We start from the raw sequence: 18,129 nt of genomic DNA on the forward strand, positions 1-18,129 counted from the left end.
TATGTGGCAACCTATTTTGCAATAAAACTGATTCTGATTCAGTTTACATTTATGCAGGAAAAACCCCTCTAAACTGGCTGAAGGTGTCAGTGTGGTTTGGTTAAAAATAGGCTACATTTTTTCTGCAAGTCAACCTGAGTGCATAAAAGCAATTTATTTATATGGTACAAAAGTACTGTTTCAAATGCATTTAAAACCTTTTGCATACACTGGGTTGTCTTATTAAACAAACATACCGAATACTACTAGATTTTATGTTAGGACTTTATTTGATAAACATCACCCAACAACAATGTGTCATTGTCTTATAGAGGTACAGGAAAAAAATGGTACTATTATGCAGTAAACAAGACATGTATCAAGTTATAGTATGATAAAATAGTAAACACAACCATGATTGGAAAGGATGTTGATACTGCTAATATCTCAGCAGCTGTTTAAACTCTCTTTAATTCTCTATAGGTGTTTGAGCTGGTCTACGTTCCTGTTGTATATCGGGTTTTTGAATTCAGCATCTGACAGGGAAACAATGGAGAAGTTGGAGAGAAGTTGAGCAGATATTATTTCATCCTGAACATGCCAACAGATCAGCACTCACTTTCTTTGGCTTTCTTCTTCCCCAAACCTGCAGCCAAACACAATAACAAACAATCAAACGGATTACATTGTGTGCATTCAACTTTTATTTCTCACACTCACACTCAAATTAATATTAAATGTAATCTAAATACCTCTGCGACGCTTCTCCTCCAGAGTTGAACTGGCTTGTTGTTGCCTCATTTCATCTTGGTTAACTGTGTAATGAAATGAACAGGTGAAATTCCTGAAAACATTGAAATTATGTGATTTAATAAAACATACTTATATTACCGTAATAAGGGCGCTTGACACTTGCTTGCCGTAATCTGTTGAAGAGATCTGGAGAGGTGACAGGAGACTGATTTACTTTAGTTTGTCAATATACAATTGACCATTAGCATGGTTGAATGCATGTAAGTACATTTGTTCAAGTACTGTTCTGAAAAATGTGAGGTACTTGTACTTTACTTGAGTATTAACATTTTCTACTTTTATCTACTACTACCTCTAAAGTGGGAAACAAATACTTTTTACCGCGCTACATTTGTTTGACACTTGTAGATACTGGTACATTTTTACATAAATAAAATATGTTAACTAACAATCTACTCAGCAGTATACAACATATGCAGACTTTGCTCTAGATTCACATGTATCTGTTGCAGATCAAAACAAAATACTTTAATGATCTATATTAATATAAAACGTTTCAAAAGAACCATTCTGCATAACAAATAATTGTATTTTTGATACCTAAAGTGACTTGTACTTATGGAGTTTTTTCAGACTGCAGTATCATTATTTTGACTTAATAATATAATCTGGGTACTTCTTCCATCACTTGTCACCAGTTATACAAACAGTAGTAATTGTGCTGGATGTTAAGCACCTCTATGAAATCTCAGTTTAGTCCTCTGACTCTCCGTCCTCTGGAACGGGTTGAGGTTTGGATAAATCCCACTGCTGCTGTCAGGGTGCAGAGTCAGGTCGGGATGAGGCATCGCTCCTGAAACTGTGTTGCAATAATCTCCGGGTTCCTCCTGCTGGTTGAATGGGCCTTGGTCCTCATTTTCTGGCATTTGAAAATATAATACAATGATGATTTTTTTTAGGTGTGATAACAAAGACATTATCTTTTAAAAATCCATGAAAAAAGTGAAGAAATAGAGCAGTGTGTACTCACCATAAACAAGATTAGGATTGTGTGCACCTGTAGGGAAATGACACACACACAGTGTACAGGACAGTTACTTGTCAAGAAAAAAACCACATATATATTACTTTCTTTATTTTCTTTATCACATGTCTTAACATAAATGACTTTGTTTGATTACCTCCCTGCTGTTGGCTGCCTGGCACTCTGCCTGTTTCCTCTTGTGAAGGACTGACACCTGCAGGGGGACATTATAAGGTCAAAGGTCAAAAACCTAGAAAAGTCTGTCCAGTCTCCTCTATCCAAAACATTGAACCCATAACTGTCCATCCATTGCAGGTCTCCCTTGTAAAAGAGATCCATGATCTCAAGGGACCTATTTGTCTAAATAAAAGTTTGAAATGAAATGAAAATTTGTAGTAACCTAAAATCTCCATGTATATGAGACGATGATCTTTTCTCAACCTATGAGATTATGCTCCCGCAAACACGTTTGAGGGATTTTTCTCTCAGACGGGGGATTTTTTGACTTTCTTAGAACCTCTCAACAACATTTCATGACATGGTGATGGTATCAATCTTCTTGACCTGAAACAATAAAATGTTTTCCCCGAACTAACTAATCTTTTGAAGGACAGGTGGTAACTGTTTATTTTTCTACAATGCTATTTAACCCTGTCTTTTGCCAGGGTGCTCTGCTGTGGACATTTTGTCTTAAATAACAGATGCAAGTTTTCACAACACATGTATTTTAATTTAAGATGCCTTGCCTGGCTGTACTATATTCATGTATTTTATGTTAGAGTATCTGCCTTTATTTTTGACTGCAACTGTGTATTGGGCAACATTTTACAATAGGCCTTTCTAACTTAAACGGTAAATTGTTAAAATGGTTTCTTACCTGCACCTTCAGGGTTGTACGAAGCTGTGTTTTTACAGCAGACTGAAATTAAAAAAGTTTTTATTTGAATCAACCATCATTCATCCATAAACCCATTGAACAAGCAAAGCACTTCTTATTCAATGAACTGTTTGGACTAAAAGTCTGACTGGGGCAGTACTCACACTTCATGCAGCAGTAGCCACCGATGCTCATCAGTATGAAAGCAGCCACACCAGCACTAATGTAAATCAGTAGCATCATGTTCACGCTTTGAGCACCTGCACGACAACATGTGGTTTCACAATGCTGTACTTCACAGGAAACTGTCACTCACACACTCGCCCTCTCCGGCTCACAACGTTTGTGACCATGGAAAGGAAAAAACATGATCTTAACATAGGAATTACCTTACCATGTTCAGCAACCAACTCCACTTGAAGACAGTCATCTCCTCGTGTACAGACATAACACCCCAGGTCTGAGTTGTTTAGCTCATTGATGCTGATGGAGAAGTTCCCCTCTTGGCCCTGGTTTGGAAAGGCCTTCACACGACCAGACCTGGGGTTCAGGAACACGATGCGACCTGCAGACGTGAGCTGCAGCAGGTGCAGATCGGGAGTTTGGGTCCATGACACCCTGGTGACGTTACTTGGTTTAAAGTTGCATGGGAGAAGCACAGAGGAGCCAAGCTGAGTGCCGAGTGTGTGCATCTCACACACATCTGGATCCTTCACACAAGACGTCTTATTGTACGGCTCGTCTGAGCGGGACGAAAGAAATACAAGAAAAGGTTTAAGCCACATATCTCATAAATAAATACCCAACAGCAGTTACTCTTCCTCCTTAGCAGCGTTCAGTTATTATGCTCCAAATATCTGGAACAAACTCCCAGAAACCTGCAGGTCCGCTACAACTCTTACTACTTTTAAATCCAGACTTATCTTTTTGTCGCTGCTTTTAATTGAAACTGAGCCGTTGTGTTCATCAGTAAAGTGGAACTTCTGTGTGAACTATTCATATCTTAAACCGCACTGTAACTTTTTATTCATGTACTTTTTATTCATGTATTTTTTCTTTTAATGTTTCTTTTATTATCTTTTACTGTTTTTAAAATGCCCAAAAAAGAAACGTATAACATTGAAACTAAAAAAAGGAGAAGATTATTTAGACAAAAAATACCAACTTAATAATTATAATTTTACCTAGGGGGGAAATGAAGATTAATCAGACAAATATATTAATAAAACATTTAACATTGAAGAAGAAAAAATATGTATGTAGTAATTTATCATTATTGAATTATTATGACATATATTTAAATATATTAATAACATTGTAGTCATGTCTTATCTTGAAGTCAACAGATTTGGTATTACAATTTAAATAACCAAGCCCAAGTTTGAAAGAATAAATTGATTGATTAAATAATGTCAAAAACGCGGTATTTTAATTATTTAATTTCACAAGAGGACTCACCATTTGAAGTCACACAAATAAAGTGAAGCGCTAAAAGGAACATCCACCCGTCAGTATCCATCGTCAGAATCTCTCACAGTGTGAGCAGCGCTGTAGTTGTGCTCAATGCAAACCCCTCTAAGCATCATGGGACAAAACCACAAGACCATTACAGTTCATCTGCAGAGGCACTTTGATGTCTTTCCGTTTCACATGAACGACAGACTAACTGTTTGTCACAATGTCACAATGTTTCTCTTTTCTTAAGATCTAAGTGCATCATGTCAAACAATATATTCAAATCAAGAAGTATTGTTCTCTTGGCACAATGATAGATGAATATGAGTAATAACAACTTGATATAAATGCCTCCACCAGACCACTTCCTGTACTGTAGATGCTTGGCCTTGGTGTGAAGGCCAATGGAAAGGTTTATCACAAAGCCCGTGAAAGTAGAAGAAGCATATTTATACCTACATTTAATGTTCAATAAATATAATTGCAAAAACTGTTGAGTTTTACTGCTTCACACTAAATTTGTCGTTATTATTTTAGTTTTTTTAATGTATTTAATTGTATTTATTCATTTTGTACTTTTTTATTATCTTACCTTTTTTACCTTTTTGTGATGCTTGAATTGTCATATAATGTTTTTATGCTGCATGTGTGCAAAAAAGTTTTGACGTTTGACCTGAAGTGACTTTCTTGTTCTTTGTTATCATTTGTGCCGTGTTGTTAAAGCACTTTGAGCTACACTTGTATGATAAGTGCTACACAAATAAAGCTGTATTGTAATTATGATTACGATTATTAGTATTATTACTGTGTGTGTCCGTCTATTTGTGATAACGACTCAATACATTTCAAAAGAAAAATATATAGGTTACAGGTTACCTACCATGGCGGCTTTATTCCTTTTTAAAAGATCATACTGCTATTTATCTGAAATTAGATCGGACTTGACCACCTGAAGTATCAAAAAGCCGACTCAGATGTAAATCAATCAATCAATCAATCAATCAATCAATCAATCAATCAATCAATCAATCAATCAATCAATCAATCAATGTTTATTTATATAGCCCAATATCACAAATGTTACATTTGTCTCAGTGGTCTTCACAGTGTGTACAGAATATCAGTATGACAATAAATGAGTAGCCTCCTCTCTTTCATCAGTGCGCCTGCATGATGATTTGTGGTTTTACTCAGGAAACTACTGTGTAACACCTCTTGTTCACGTGTTCGGCCTACACATTTTGTGACCATGGAAAGGAAGGAGGCCACAGATGACTTCCGCTATACGAACAGAAACCATCTTACCTCTTTATCATATTCTATAGAGGTTTCTCGATACTCTTTTTAGTAATGTAAATGTGCTGTTATTATGACCTTCAACATGGCGCGCTGAAATTAGAGTATTGAGAAACCTGCTTAACAAAGAGCACCACCAACAGAGGTGACTTCCTTACACTGAAACATAGTCCAGCAAAATATCTACAGATCTCATATTTAATTTTGAGCCACATTTTGCTTGAACTAGCACCCATGCATGCTACTTTTGCGGCCTATCAAAGGCAGTCACTCTCTTTGTTACAATGACGCATCATTTGCACATGTCAGTAATATCTAAGAAAGCTTATTTTTGTGCAATAAAGCTTAGTCGTTTCTGGATTGCATATTCCTTTTTAAGAAATCCAGAAATCTACTTTCATATCAAGCATCAAATTAAGAGACACTATAGCTTCTAATTTGGGTATATGTCGATATAAACTGAAAACAGATGTGCCAAAAAGTTGTTGCTCACTGCTTACTAAAGCAAAAAGGATGAGGACCTCACATTGCTCTTTAAATGGTGCCCCTAAAATCAAACCACTAAAACGGCCCCTTCTACCATTCAAAAGTCAAGCCTAATGGCAGTATGCTTGTAGACTTTTGGTTTTAATTAAAAAACAATCTTATAGTAGTCCTTTCCATCAATTCAAATTAGAATCTTCAAACCACCATGATGTCTTCAAGATAATACCGGGTGTCTCTTTTTGACCTCATTGGTAAGAAATCCAGTTTTATTTAGAAGGTCCCAGCCGGGTAAGTTGCCTGTTGATGCTGACTTGACGCTGGTGATGTTCGGTGTAAACGTGCCACTGCATTTTTATCCTCTGACATCCGAGTATCCGCAGAGTTACAGCAGCAGGATGGCCGGGAGCTTCTTCAAAGGACGCTTCCTCTCCTTATTCGATTATAAAACGGAAAAATACATTATTGCCAAAAATAAAAAGGTTGGAGTTTTGTACCGACTTATTCAGTTATCTATCATTGGCTACATTATAGGGTAAGTCAGTTCAACTTTTACAGTTTTATAACCTCATTGCACAAGTTAGAAATTACTATAAGAATACAACTGCCTTGTTAACCATGAGAAGGTAAATCATAGTATTAATACAGGGGTTTATGTTTACTATTATCAAACTGTAGGATAAATATTTAGCATAAATAATAATAATAATAATAGATTTATTTTGTTAGCGCTTTTACAGGTGCTCAAAGACGCTTTACAGATATAGTGAAAATAAAATAAAGGAACAACAAATAAATATATAGTTAAAGTTAAAGTCAAATAATACAAAAACAATCACACATTAAATGACCAATATACCAAAACTTTGTTAAGTTTACAGAAGTGTTTTATAGAGATGATGTGCTTCAGTCAGTGCTGTGAGGCCAAGTGACAGAACAGGGTATTTTTTACATTTTAAAAGTGTTCAGTGTACCTTTGTGGCTTGTTCCGCGCCCTGTAGCAAAACCCATACATTTAAAAGCTGTAAGCATAGATAAAACTAACTTTTTCAGTCACAAGTGCTTTATTATAAAAAGCTGTCAGTCATTCATTCATAAAATAGTCCATAAGAGTACAACCTAAAGGTATAGTTACCCAAAGGTATTATAGCAGAGCTTACTCAAAGCGCATATACCTGTTTTTCTGAGTATGTATCTTTATTGCACTTATTGTAAGTCTCTTTGCATTAAAGTGTTTGCTAAATGAAATGTAATCAAATGTAAAAGCTTGTAGTCTTAAATAAAAATAATATTCCGTGATTAGATATACCACGTAAATGTTCCACTAAATTCAAATGGAAATTCATCACAAAAGGAACGACAAATCTGTGTTAAACGTAATGTTTAAGATGAACAATGTGAAAATCAAAATGTCAAAAGGACGCTTTAAACATACATTTCAGCTTATACATCTTTCCTCTCACTCACAGCTGGGTATTTGTAAGCAAGAAAGGCTACCAGGAAACAGACACTGCCATCCAGAGCTCTGTGGTTACTAAACTGAAAGGAGTTTCGGTGACTAACACCTCGGAGTCTGGTCGGCTGGTGTGGGGGCCGGAGGACTACGTCATCCCACCACAGGTGAAGCTTTTAAGGTCACCTATTATGCCAAATCTATAATGCACTTTTATACATAAGCATGTGTCCCCTCTGTGTAAAGAGATTCTGAAAGTTTCAGGAAAAAAGATTCTCTCTCTTTTTGTTCTGATCCATTTATATAAAAACGAGCTGATCAGATTTTGGCCACTTTATGATGTCATAGCGTTTTTTTGGCTTGTGTAACCATTAGCCAATAATCAACCAAGAGAACCCCCCCCCCCCCCCACCACACACACACACACACACACACACACACACACACACACACACACACACACACACACACACACACACACACACACACACACACACACACACACACACACACACACACACACACACACACACACACACACACACACACACACACACACACACACACACACACACACACACACACACACACACACACACACCTTATCACCTGAATCTCCTCCTAGAGCACCATTGTGTTCTTTGTAACCAAATCTCTCTCAGAGGGGCGTGGGGAGGGGCTCCTTATTTTCATCTAAAGTAACAGACAGAGAATCAGCACTTTGGAAACAGGGCTGAAACAGAGGGGATTATGGGTAATGCTGCAATGATCTGTTTGGTATTTGGAGACAAACACTTCAGAGACATGTTTTGTATATATCTGAGACCTATAATATATTGATGAAAAATATTATAATGGGGGACCTTTAACCCAGAGCACCACACATCAACACTGGGTGAAAGACACACACATGCTAACTACATAGGGAAGTTAATACAGAATGTTTTTCATTTTTGATACATGCTTAGTTATGTCTGCTTGAATTTATGGATGAAGCATGCAGGTGCAGCTCCATAAGCATAATGGGCCAACAATGTAAAGTGTATCACTAATGGAGACCTTTATGTTTGATTAGTCTGTCGATTTCTTTATCAACTTGTTGTTTTGTCTACAATGGCAACAAGTGGGGACATAGGATATAGGTGTTTGTCAATGCAAAGGATTACATCAACAATGATCTTGTTTTGTGAACAATATAAAGACATTGAGTTTAGTGTCGAAGAGGATTAAAGAACACGAAATATTTAAGAAGCTAAATAAGAGATTTTTAACCAGTTTTACATAAAAAATAGCCAATTACCATTTTTAAATAATTTGTTGGTGTACTATTGATCCAAATGCACATATTTGTGATGTAAACATAAAGACAAATTCACAGTGTTTTCTCTACAGGGTGAAGCGGTTCTGTTTGTTGTCACCAATTTCTTAGAGACGCCAAACCAGAAGCTGGGTTACTGCGCTGAGGTAAGGAAACAGAACACAGGTACTTTCAGTGATTACAATAGGAGCTGTCAAAAATAAGAAATACATATATTTTTTGTTATCCTCACATTTGACAACAATGCCAGTCGTAACAGCAACGTATCATGTAATGTGGAACTGGATTTAACATCCATTTTGACTCACCAATTCAAAGCTGTTTTCTGTCAAAAATTATCTTTCTCATTTAAAAAAGTAAAAGATATCAAATTGCAGATAACGTAAAGATATATATCAGCCAATATTAGTGTTTATAACCAGGTGAATGTTCACTCTAGAGTGTGTGAGGCATTTGAGATTCTTTATTTGATTTTTGCGTGAAATATAATTTTTAAATTATTAATTTAAGGTTACTGCAAGAGTATCAAAGTATGTGCCACCTGACATTTTAAACAAACAAGATGATAACCTTGAACTTTCATCCATTATTAATGAAACTATCTTGTTTAGTGATATTTAAGTGAGCAAATTGTTCCTACATGTGTTTAGTTTCATTTTCACACACGTGTTCATGTATTTTATCTATTGTGATGGCCGTTGTCTTTATTGCACCGGGATACATGGCATCGAATTTTGAGACATTTCAACATTAGGAATTGAAGTTGTTTTAGTATTAGCCACAGAGCATAATGTGCTGTTTAGACTGTGGAGAAGACACTGCTCAGCCTGTAGTTTCAAACTGTCTGACACTAACTGTGTTTATTTTAAAGAAAAGTTTATTTACTTTGCACTGTTTGAGTGCTGATAATCTGGAAACTATTCCAAACAGCCATGATTCAAAGTTACAGAGGGCCACCATGAGTGACCGAGTTTAGGGAAGAAATTACACAAACTCAATCTTCTCTCTGCCCTATCATTTTGTTTCAATGAAACATAGAAATACGCTTGTTTTCTCTCACGATTAATGGCTTCTTGAGCAAATTAGCTTTACCGAAAGCTCCACAAATCAGGATGAAGAACACAGTTACACAATGTCAATTCATCAATAGTGTGCCAATTATTCTGTTCATCCTCTCTCTCAGCACTATCTTTGGCTGCACATTTACAGAATGTGTCCGGTATGTAAACTCAGTCTTTTTTGGTCTCTTGTGTCACTGCAACATCCAGGAAGAAAGTGGCACACAGCCATAAAACACTGCTCTTGTAAACATTTCGGCTCTCACCAATCGCAGTGCCCATCTGAAAGGCTGCCACACTCAAGCAGGGACCATCATTCATTATGTTCTGCCAGGCAGTCAAAACTCACTTAAACAAGAGGTTCACATCTGTTATGAGCAGGGCCGCCCCTGGCCAACTTGGGGCACCAAGCGACATTGTGAGATGAGGCCCCCCCAACCGACAGGAGTGAAAACATTTTTTTTGGAAACAAAGTAGGCTACTTTGCAAATATAATTCCTGTTTATTATTATTATTATCAACACAGTTACTTTTTTATACAGTGAGGTAAATGGTAAATGTGCATGTATGTCGTTCAGTATGCGTTTACAGGTGAATACGTCTGCATTTCCTGCCAAATACTAGCCTCAACAAGATTACAATATAATTAATGCAAATAAACTACTTCTACTACTACTAATAATAATAATAATAATAATAATAATAATAATAATAATAATAATAATCAATTCAATAATATAAATACTATATTATTTTTATTATAATATAGTTGTAATATAGTCAAGACAAAACATGCTCAAAAACTGATATTTCTTAAATCTGTATTCTAGTTCTGTCAGCAATGTACCAACAACTACACACACATTTCTATAAGTATTTCTCTGTGTTGTGGTTGACATGATGATGACTGTTAGGAGTTAAGGGGAGAGGCTGAGCATCACCATGAAATGTGCAAATTGACATAAAAATGAATAAGAGGGGGAAAAATGCTCCATGTTTTTTAAGCTGTAAACTTTAACTGTTATGTAAGTCAACTAGACAGACAGTGTATCACTCTTCCTCCTGTACATTAGTAGATAAAAGGCATAACATACTTCAATGAATGTTAAATAAAGAATGCTGGAAATAACTGCATCTCCATTAGCCTATATTCTATGCAGAGACTGTCTTCTTCATGTCGTGAATTGCAGCTGATGTTTTAATATGGCAATTGGCAATTTGACTTATACAATATTTGCAAGTTGTACATTTGACTCATACAATAACCCACCTTCGAGTGATGCTCTAGTTTCTTCATGTTTTGTTTTTTTCCCCTCTTGCTTGCGCCGGACTGAAACTGTCTTTTCACCGACATCTCTTCACCTGCACTAGTGGCCGTATCAAAGCCGTGATTGGTCAGATGTCGATTCATTGCAACGGTGTCAGGTTACAGACTGCTCCCCTTGTCACCTCTCACTCTCGCGGGGGGGCGGAGAACTGAGCGGAGAACTGCACACAGCAGCTGAGGCCCTCTGGGCGGGGCCCCCTGCGCAAGGCGGGGCCCCATGCAGCCTGCGTGATTGGCCTGTAGGGAGGGGTGGCCCTGGTTATGAGAAGTGTCCATATTTGTCCATAAACAAACCCGAGGTACATTTTTTACTTTCATCTTAATGGTGTTGCGATTAAACTGCTTACCCTTACTCCACGGGACCCTACTGTTTCAAAGTAAGCTAACCTTGTTGTGTCACCAGTGTATGGTCACATCATCTTTGAATGTTGGGATTTTTCATAAAATGTATAATTTCACAATGTTTCCCAATAGATTTTCTAAAAGCAACAGCCAAAATATGATATGTAAGGTAGCCCTTACAGGAAAGGCACAATGTCCGCTAACTCACCATTGTATGTCAAAGGTGTGAGGGAACCTCATTTAAATGATTAAAAGGGAAAAGTATAACATGGTAAATAAAAAGTATGGTTTCATATAACAATTAGTAAGTCATATTCAAGTCGATGAAGAAGGCATAATGTTTTAGTATTTTTTATTTATTTCATTCATCTATATTTACATTTTCTTGGCTGAAATGGGCTTCCGTAGTTCATTGTTTGTGTAGCCCTTTTTGTAACACCTGAGAAAGAACAGGCAATAACTATGGCAAGCCGATTTAGCTTGTATTCATTTCTGGAGGATATCAAAAAATATCTCTTACTAGTTAGAATGCAAATTCTTGATATCACAAATTAAATTGTAACTAGTTGTAATGTGCATTTCTGATATCACAAATGTGATTTTAACTAGTGAGATTTACATCGTTTTTCTCATTCATTTCAATGGGAGTTGGAATTTGAACTATAGTTCAAATGCCAATTTCTGATATCAGTAATTCAATTGTTGATATCAGAAATACAATTTGAACTCATTCATTTGTTACTAGTTACAATTAAATTTGTACTAGGAAAAATACCAATTTCTGATATCAAGAATTCAATTTGAACTAGTCGAAATGCCAATTGTTGACATCAGAAATACAATTTGAACTAGTTCAAAATCCTTTTTTGATATCAGGAATTCAATTGTTACTAGTTATAAATCCAAATTGAATTATAACTAGTAACAATTCAATTCCTGATATCAAAAAAGGATTTTGAACTAGTTCAAATTGAATTACTGATATCAGAAATCGGCATTTGAACTAGTTCAAATTCCCACTCCCATTGAAATGAATGAGAAAAACGATGCAATTCTCACTAGTTAAAATCACATTTCTGATATCAAGAATTCACATTCTAACTAGTTATAATTATATTTTTGACATCAGAAATAAACATTATTACTAGTAAGAATGTAGTTTTTGATATCCCCCCCCCCCCCCCCCACGAAAAAAACAAAACAGTAGATGGTGGTTTGATACTTTTATGTGGCTATACTAGCATGAGGAAAATGATGGGTACATTTTGTAATTTCATCCAGTAGTAAAGAAAGGAAACATATTTGATTATTAATTCAGAGCCGTCTTTGAATTAATAAAAAGCAGTTTAAATGTCCATTTTTTGTACATTTATATCCAACAATAAATATGTGTGAGTGCATTGAGAGATATTGTTGTGGAGAGTCATTTATATATACATCGCAAAAAACATTTGTGAATCCTTCTGTGAGCATTTATTAACATTGAGACTGATCTGACTCCATACAGATGTTAAGTTCACCTAGGAATGGTATCATTGACTTAAATGTTGCTCTTCTGTCTATATTGGTCATATGATGCCCCTTGACTGAAATGCTTCCTGTTCAATATCCCCACTGATTTCCTTAAAATTCTTGGATGAGAGTCCACATCACAATTTACTCTAAACTGTCATTTCCCTTGCATCACTCACCTCAGCAACGGACCTCTCTCCACTGTCCCTGTGTTCTGCCTCTGACTCACTCTCAAGCGCCTAGATGTCAAGAGAGGTGGTGAGTGATCATTATTTATTGAGCAGTATACTCTCTCACATTGAATCATAACAAGTCATACTGAATGTAAATACAACTGACTCTAAAGTAAGTCCCAGTCTGTGACATTGGACATTTTGAAGACTCAAAGTCCCAAGCAGTAGAATATTAGCTATCTATGTAATGTGCACAGAAAATAAATAGTTAACTGAATACTGGGATGGAAATTGCCTATAAGCACTCAGTAAAACATAAACACACACAAAAAACTTCTCAATGATAAGGAGTATAATTAAAACATAATTCACATTACCATTTTGAGAGAGAGTACCGAAGTTAAAGAACTCAGAAAATAATCTCTCATCGAACTGAGGCTCCAGTAAAACACACTGACTGCTGCGTCTCTAAATGGACATCAGTAAGCCGTTTATGAGTATTATCCCGGTTATGATAATATTGGGGATATGGTGTTTACATGAGCACAGAGAGATCGGGTTATTCATGTTCCCTGTTTACATGATAAATACTAGTAACCTGGCATTTCGATGCCTTTTCTCATCCAAACTATTCAATATGTGTATCTCTCTATCATGAAATAAAGACAAAACTCCTCTCCAGAAGTGAGACGCTTTTGCCGCCGTCGCTGCCATCACTGTTAACTGATTAACTGCTACCAGCTGATGACTTACTTTCTTCTTCTTTGAATTTTTTTTTTCTTATGTCCATGTTGTCTGGGGGAGAAAACATATCAAACCAAGAGATCGTCAGCTTTGATTTTTGCTGTATTAACCATTTCCTGAACACTTGGTGTGTGTGCGCCTTACCTCTGCTACCGGCATCGCTTCATACAACAGATCTGAGCTGTCAACAACACTCCTTGACCATGGGCGCGCTTTGTGAGAATCTGCCTTGGTACAAAGTAGCAGTGAAAACATGGTACGGAGTTTCATTGATTTGGGCATTCTCTCAATAAGCAAGTGGAATGGATTTGATAGTGAATCACTGACACAGCGCTCTACAAAGTGCGGGGAGTGGATAGACCGATTCACGGACTTTCCACATGGTAAAAGTGGGGGGGTCTAAACTAATCATTTGAAAAATTGGGGGGGACTTGTCCCACCCTCATATAATGGCTGCGACGCCCATGGTCAGAGAGGAAGGATCAGGAATACATGCTGTTGCACGTTTTATAATGCAGAAGACCATTTAGCTGCGAGGTTAAGGAGGCAATGGGAAGCAGGTGGGTGTGTGAGGCATTCAAAGAGGTAAGGCCTACTGACAGGGCCGTCCCTCCCTACAGGCCGATCAAGCAGACTGCTTGGGGCCTGACTTTGCGGAGGGGGCCTCAACTGAGCCGATGATGCGGCGCACCTACTGTATGCGCTTATGCGCAGAGAAGGGGTCGTTACTAAAAAAAAGTAATATATTACTTTAAAAAAGTAATATATTACACTACTTCGTTACTCTCTACATAAAGTCGTTACTTTACTCGTTACTTTACTCGTTACTTTACTCGCAGGGCCGGCCCGCCCCTCCCTGCAGGCAGATCATGCAGACTGCTAAAGTTTCAAATGTTCTCTTTAGTTCAGTTTCCATTGTCGCATAAGACTGATCCAGATAGCTCCTGAATGTTTTCCTATCTGACCATGGCTGTCCTCTGTCTCCTGCTATCTGACCGTGGCTGTCCTCTGTCTCCTGCTATCTGTATATTTTGCGCAGTCTATCTCTGCTCACGCTGTTGCGTCGACGTGTTCTCCTGCGTGTTGGCCATGTGTTGCACTGGAGCCAGACTTCAGCCGAGCACGTACGAACTGCGCATGCGTGAGTGGAAATAACTCACCTTACCATCAGGCGGCGGTAGCATAGACATGGGCGGTAGTGTGTATTCGTCATTCAAAACAGGCAACAACCGGAAAACAGAGAAGAAGAACAGACCACGTGATATAAACAAACAACAAATAGCTGTGCGTTAGCTTCACCTTAGCATGTGTTCTTTGCAGGTGTTTGTTGAGGTTTGATTATGACTGATTTTAGAAAGTAACGAAGTAACACGTGTCGGGGCAATGTTAGTAACTGTAGTGTGATTACTGAATTATAAAAGTAGCGCGTTACACTACTCCGTTACCGACAAAAGTAATATTATTACAGTAACGCGTTACACCCAACTCTGCTTATGCGGCGCAATTAGTGTGACGCGGCACGGTTTCGCCGCGCCACATCATATAACTTTGCGTGGGGCCTCAGGCAGGGTCTTAATGAGACTAGGTCAAAGGAAAACCAGGCAATATTACTGCATAAACACGGGAGGATCGGGAAAATTCCTAAAAATGTATTACTGTGTCTTTTGTTCTCAGAGCCCAAAAGTGCTGGATGGTCACTGCAGAGACGACGAGGACTGTGAAGAGGAGAAGATGGTAATAGCTGGTAACGGTAAGAAAGTAACATTGTCGGCTTAGCTCCATTTTGAATGATGGGTTAAATATAAATTCTCTTGTCACTATGTTTTGACTCAAATGAAAATGAGTTCAACATTTATGATGGTAAACCAAATTAGGTTAGGATAAGTGTCTTTCAAGCCTTTGTGATTGTTTTTTTATCTCTTTTGAACTGATTATGTAAGTTCAATATTACAGTGTCTTTTCATATGTGATAAGCTTTGGGAATTTCTGTTTTTCTCAAGGAATTAAGAGTGGACGATGCTTAAGAAAAGATGAAAACTCCACTGGTACCTGTGAAATATACGGCTGGTGTCCCATTGAAAGAAAATTCAAACCGCGGTAAGCAATCACAGAGAAACTCTTGCAATTGTATATAAATATTTGATGTACTGTAAATTGGTTCAACAAAATCCTCAAGGCATTAGCTTGTTTTGTTTGTTTTTTTACAGTAAACCTCTGCTGTTAAACGCTGAAAACTTCACCATCTACATCAAGAATTTCATCTTATTTCCCAAATTCCAATTTTCAAAGTAGGTCAATATCTATCCCTCTGTGTGTAACACTCCTTGTACTGCTAGTGTCACAGAAGCAGTTCACATTTATATTCTCACTGTATAACTGTGTGTGTTTTTCAACTATAAGGTCCAACGTCCTCGAAACGAGTGACGACTCCTTTTTGAAAAAATGCAGATTTGATGAGCAGCTCTACCCTTACTGCCCCATCTTTCGCCTGGGGGACATCACCAGGAGAGCTGGATACAACTTCCAGGACATGGCCACATTTGTTAGTATTGAACTTTTATTTATTTTTGATTGTCTGAAACCTTCTTTTTAATGAAATATCTGCAGGACTTCTGTTTAAGCTGATACACTTTAAGGGTCAACAATTCCCCAACATGTAAAACCTTACCTAAAACCTCCCTAATTCAAAAAAACATTACAGAATGAGTGTACTGTAAGTGTAAAAAACAAAGTGTAAATCTCAACATCACAACATGTCAGGCAATGTCCTCCCCTCTGCCGCCCCCTTCAAACTCCACACATCTCCAAAAAAGGCACTCACACAGACACACAAATGCCTTTAATAAAAAAAGTTGTACATAATTAGGGAGAGGGGTCAAGGCTTAATATTAAAAGGGGAACTGCTCCCCCCTTTACCCCCTTTTCCCCCTTAAGACCCACCATTTTCCATTTGTTTACTATGATTAGTTAACACAGTTGTTTGGTATTGTGTTTCCCAGGGTGGCTCCATTGGCATTTTGATAGAGTGGGACTGTGACCTTGACAAAGGCTACTCTAACTGTAATCCACATTACCATTTCACACGTCTGGACGTCTCCAACAACTCAATCTCAACAGGATTTAACTTCAGGTCAGAGTCACTGCAGACTGTGTTTCTACAGTATGTTGCAAAGACAAATATTTACAATTGTATTCAACTATGTAATGTATTTACAATTCAAATACACATTTGTAAGGAACTTATTCAAATACTACTGGCGCAGACTGAAAACTCATCTCTTTCGACTCCACTTCGAGCAATAAAAAAAACTAAAAACGCACTGAGATACTAACTAAGCACTTATATACTAACTAAGCACTTATATACTAACAAAGCACTTATATACTAACAAAGCACTTATATACTAACTAAGCACTCGTATACTAACTAAGCACTTATATACTAACTAAGCACTCGTATACTAACAAAGGCCTGGCTTATCTATAGCCAGTTGAGTAGCACTTGAAATGTTTTGGCTCTATGAAACCTGATGTACTTATATGATTCTGTTTTCTTCAAGTTTGTATCTTCTTGGTCGAATGCACTTATTGTAAGTCGCTTTGGATAAAAGCGTCAGCTAAATGAAATGTAATGTAATTCAATGAATGTCTTAATTGCGTCTTGTTTTTTTGTAATTCTCATGCCTCTATAATTTCCCATTTGTTCCTCAACAGACACACTCGTTATTTCAAAAATGCTGCCGGTGAGAGCTATCGATCTCTATTCAAAGTCTACGGTGTCAGATTTAACATTATGGTCCACGGAAAGGTAAATGCATTTCTTTTTAGGATGAATACATGAAATACTGCTCTGCTCTGCCAAAGCATGATGATGCAGGTTCTCTTGATAAATAAACAACAGTTATAACCTTTTATATTGGTAATTTTCCACTTTCTCATTCTACATAACTTGTATTTCCTCTGCTTTTCATAGGCGGGGATGTTCAGCATTATCCCAACAGCCATCAACGTGGGTTCGGGACTGGCTTTAATGGGAGCTGTAAGTACCATCAATAATCATTTGCTTTGAAAAGAACTGCACAGGATTTTAGATTTTGCCAGTTGTGACGGTAACTCAGTAAAACTTAATTTCACAGGGAGCTTTCTTCTGTGACATGGTCCTCCTCTACCTGATGAAGAAGAGCAACTCTTATCGAGAAAGGAAATTTGAAGGACCAAAGTAGGAAAAGCAACACATGTGTTGAGATCTATGAGGCATCACAGTGCATATCATACTGTAAAGATAAGAACCTTCACTAGTGCAAAGACGAAGCATTTGATTGATAATATCTGGTT

At 37.3% G+C, this 18,129-nt stretch overlaps 2 protein-coding genes across 2 annotated transcripts; one reads left to right on the forward strand and one right to left on the reverse strand.

Annotated features, from left to right (window-relative positions):
- Positions 1-203: 203 nt before the first annotated feature.
- On the reverse strand, positions 204-4,201 carry LOC117457641 (uncharacterized). Its single transcript, XM_034097825.2, has 11 exons — positions 4,092-4,201; positions 3,028-3,375; positions 2,798-2,893; positions 2,634-2,675; positions 1,914-1,970; positions 1,763-1,789; positions 1,469-1,651; positions 871-918; positions 732-794; positions 599-625; positions 204-515 (listed from the first exon to the last, which is right to left on the reverse strand). The coding sequence occupies exons 1-11, from the start codon at positions 4,150-4,152 to the stop codon at positions 457-459; spliced, it is 1,011 nt and encodes a 336-aa protein (XP_033953716.1). The 5' UTR covers positions 4,153-4,201; the 3' UTR covers positions 204-456.
- Positions 4,202-6,265: 2,064 nt separating this feature from the next.
- On the forward strand, positions 6,266-18,038 carry LOC117457047 (P2X purinoceptor 5-like). Its single transcript, XM_034096916.1, is given in 11 exon segments — positions 6,266-6,402; positions 7,337-7,487; positions 8,713-8,784; positions 15,469-15,544; positions 15,795-15,891; positions 16,002-16,082; positions 16,195-16,336; positions 16,794-16,924; positions 17,509-17,602; positions 17,768-17,833; positions 17,931-18,038. Coding segments are annotated over 11 exon segments (1,155 nt in total).
- The last annotated feature ends 91 nt before the right edge of the window (positions 18,039-18,129 follow it).

This window comes from Pseudochaenichthys georgianus, chromosome 13 (assembly GCF_902827115.2).
Source record: "Pseudochaenichthys georgianus chromosome 13, fPseGeo1.2, whole genome shotgun sequence".
Classification (NCBI taxonomy): domain Eukaryota; kingdom Metazoa; phylum Chordata; class Actinopteri; order Perciformes; family Channichthyidae; genus Pseudochaenichthys; species Pseudochaenichthys georgianus.

Coding starts and splice junctions, on each gene's coding strand:
- LOC117457641 (XM_034097825.2), bottom strand. CDS start 4,152: ATGGATACTGACGGGTGGATGTTCCTTTTAGCGCTTCACTTTATTTGT. Junction 3,376..4,091: donor TATTTGTGTGACTTCAAATG/GTGAGTCCTCTT, acceptor CGTCCCGCTCAG/ACGAGCCGTACAATAAGACG. Junction 795..870: donor TGTCAAGCGCCCTTATTACG/GTAATATAAGTA, acceptor TTCATTACACAG/TTAACCAAGATGAAATGAGG.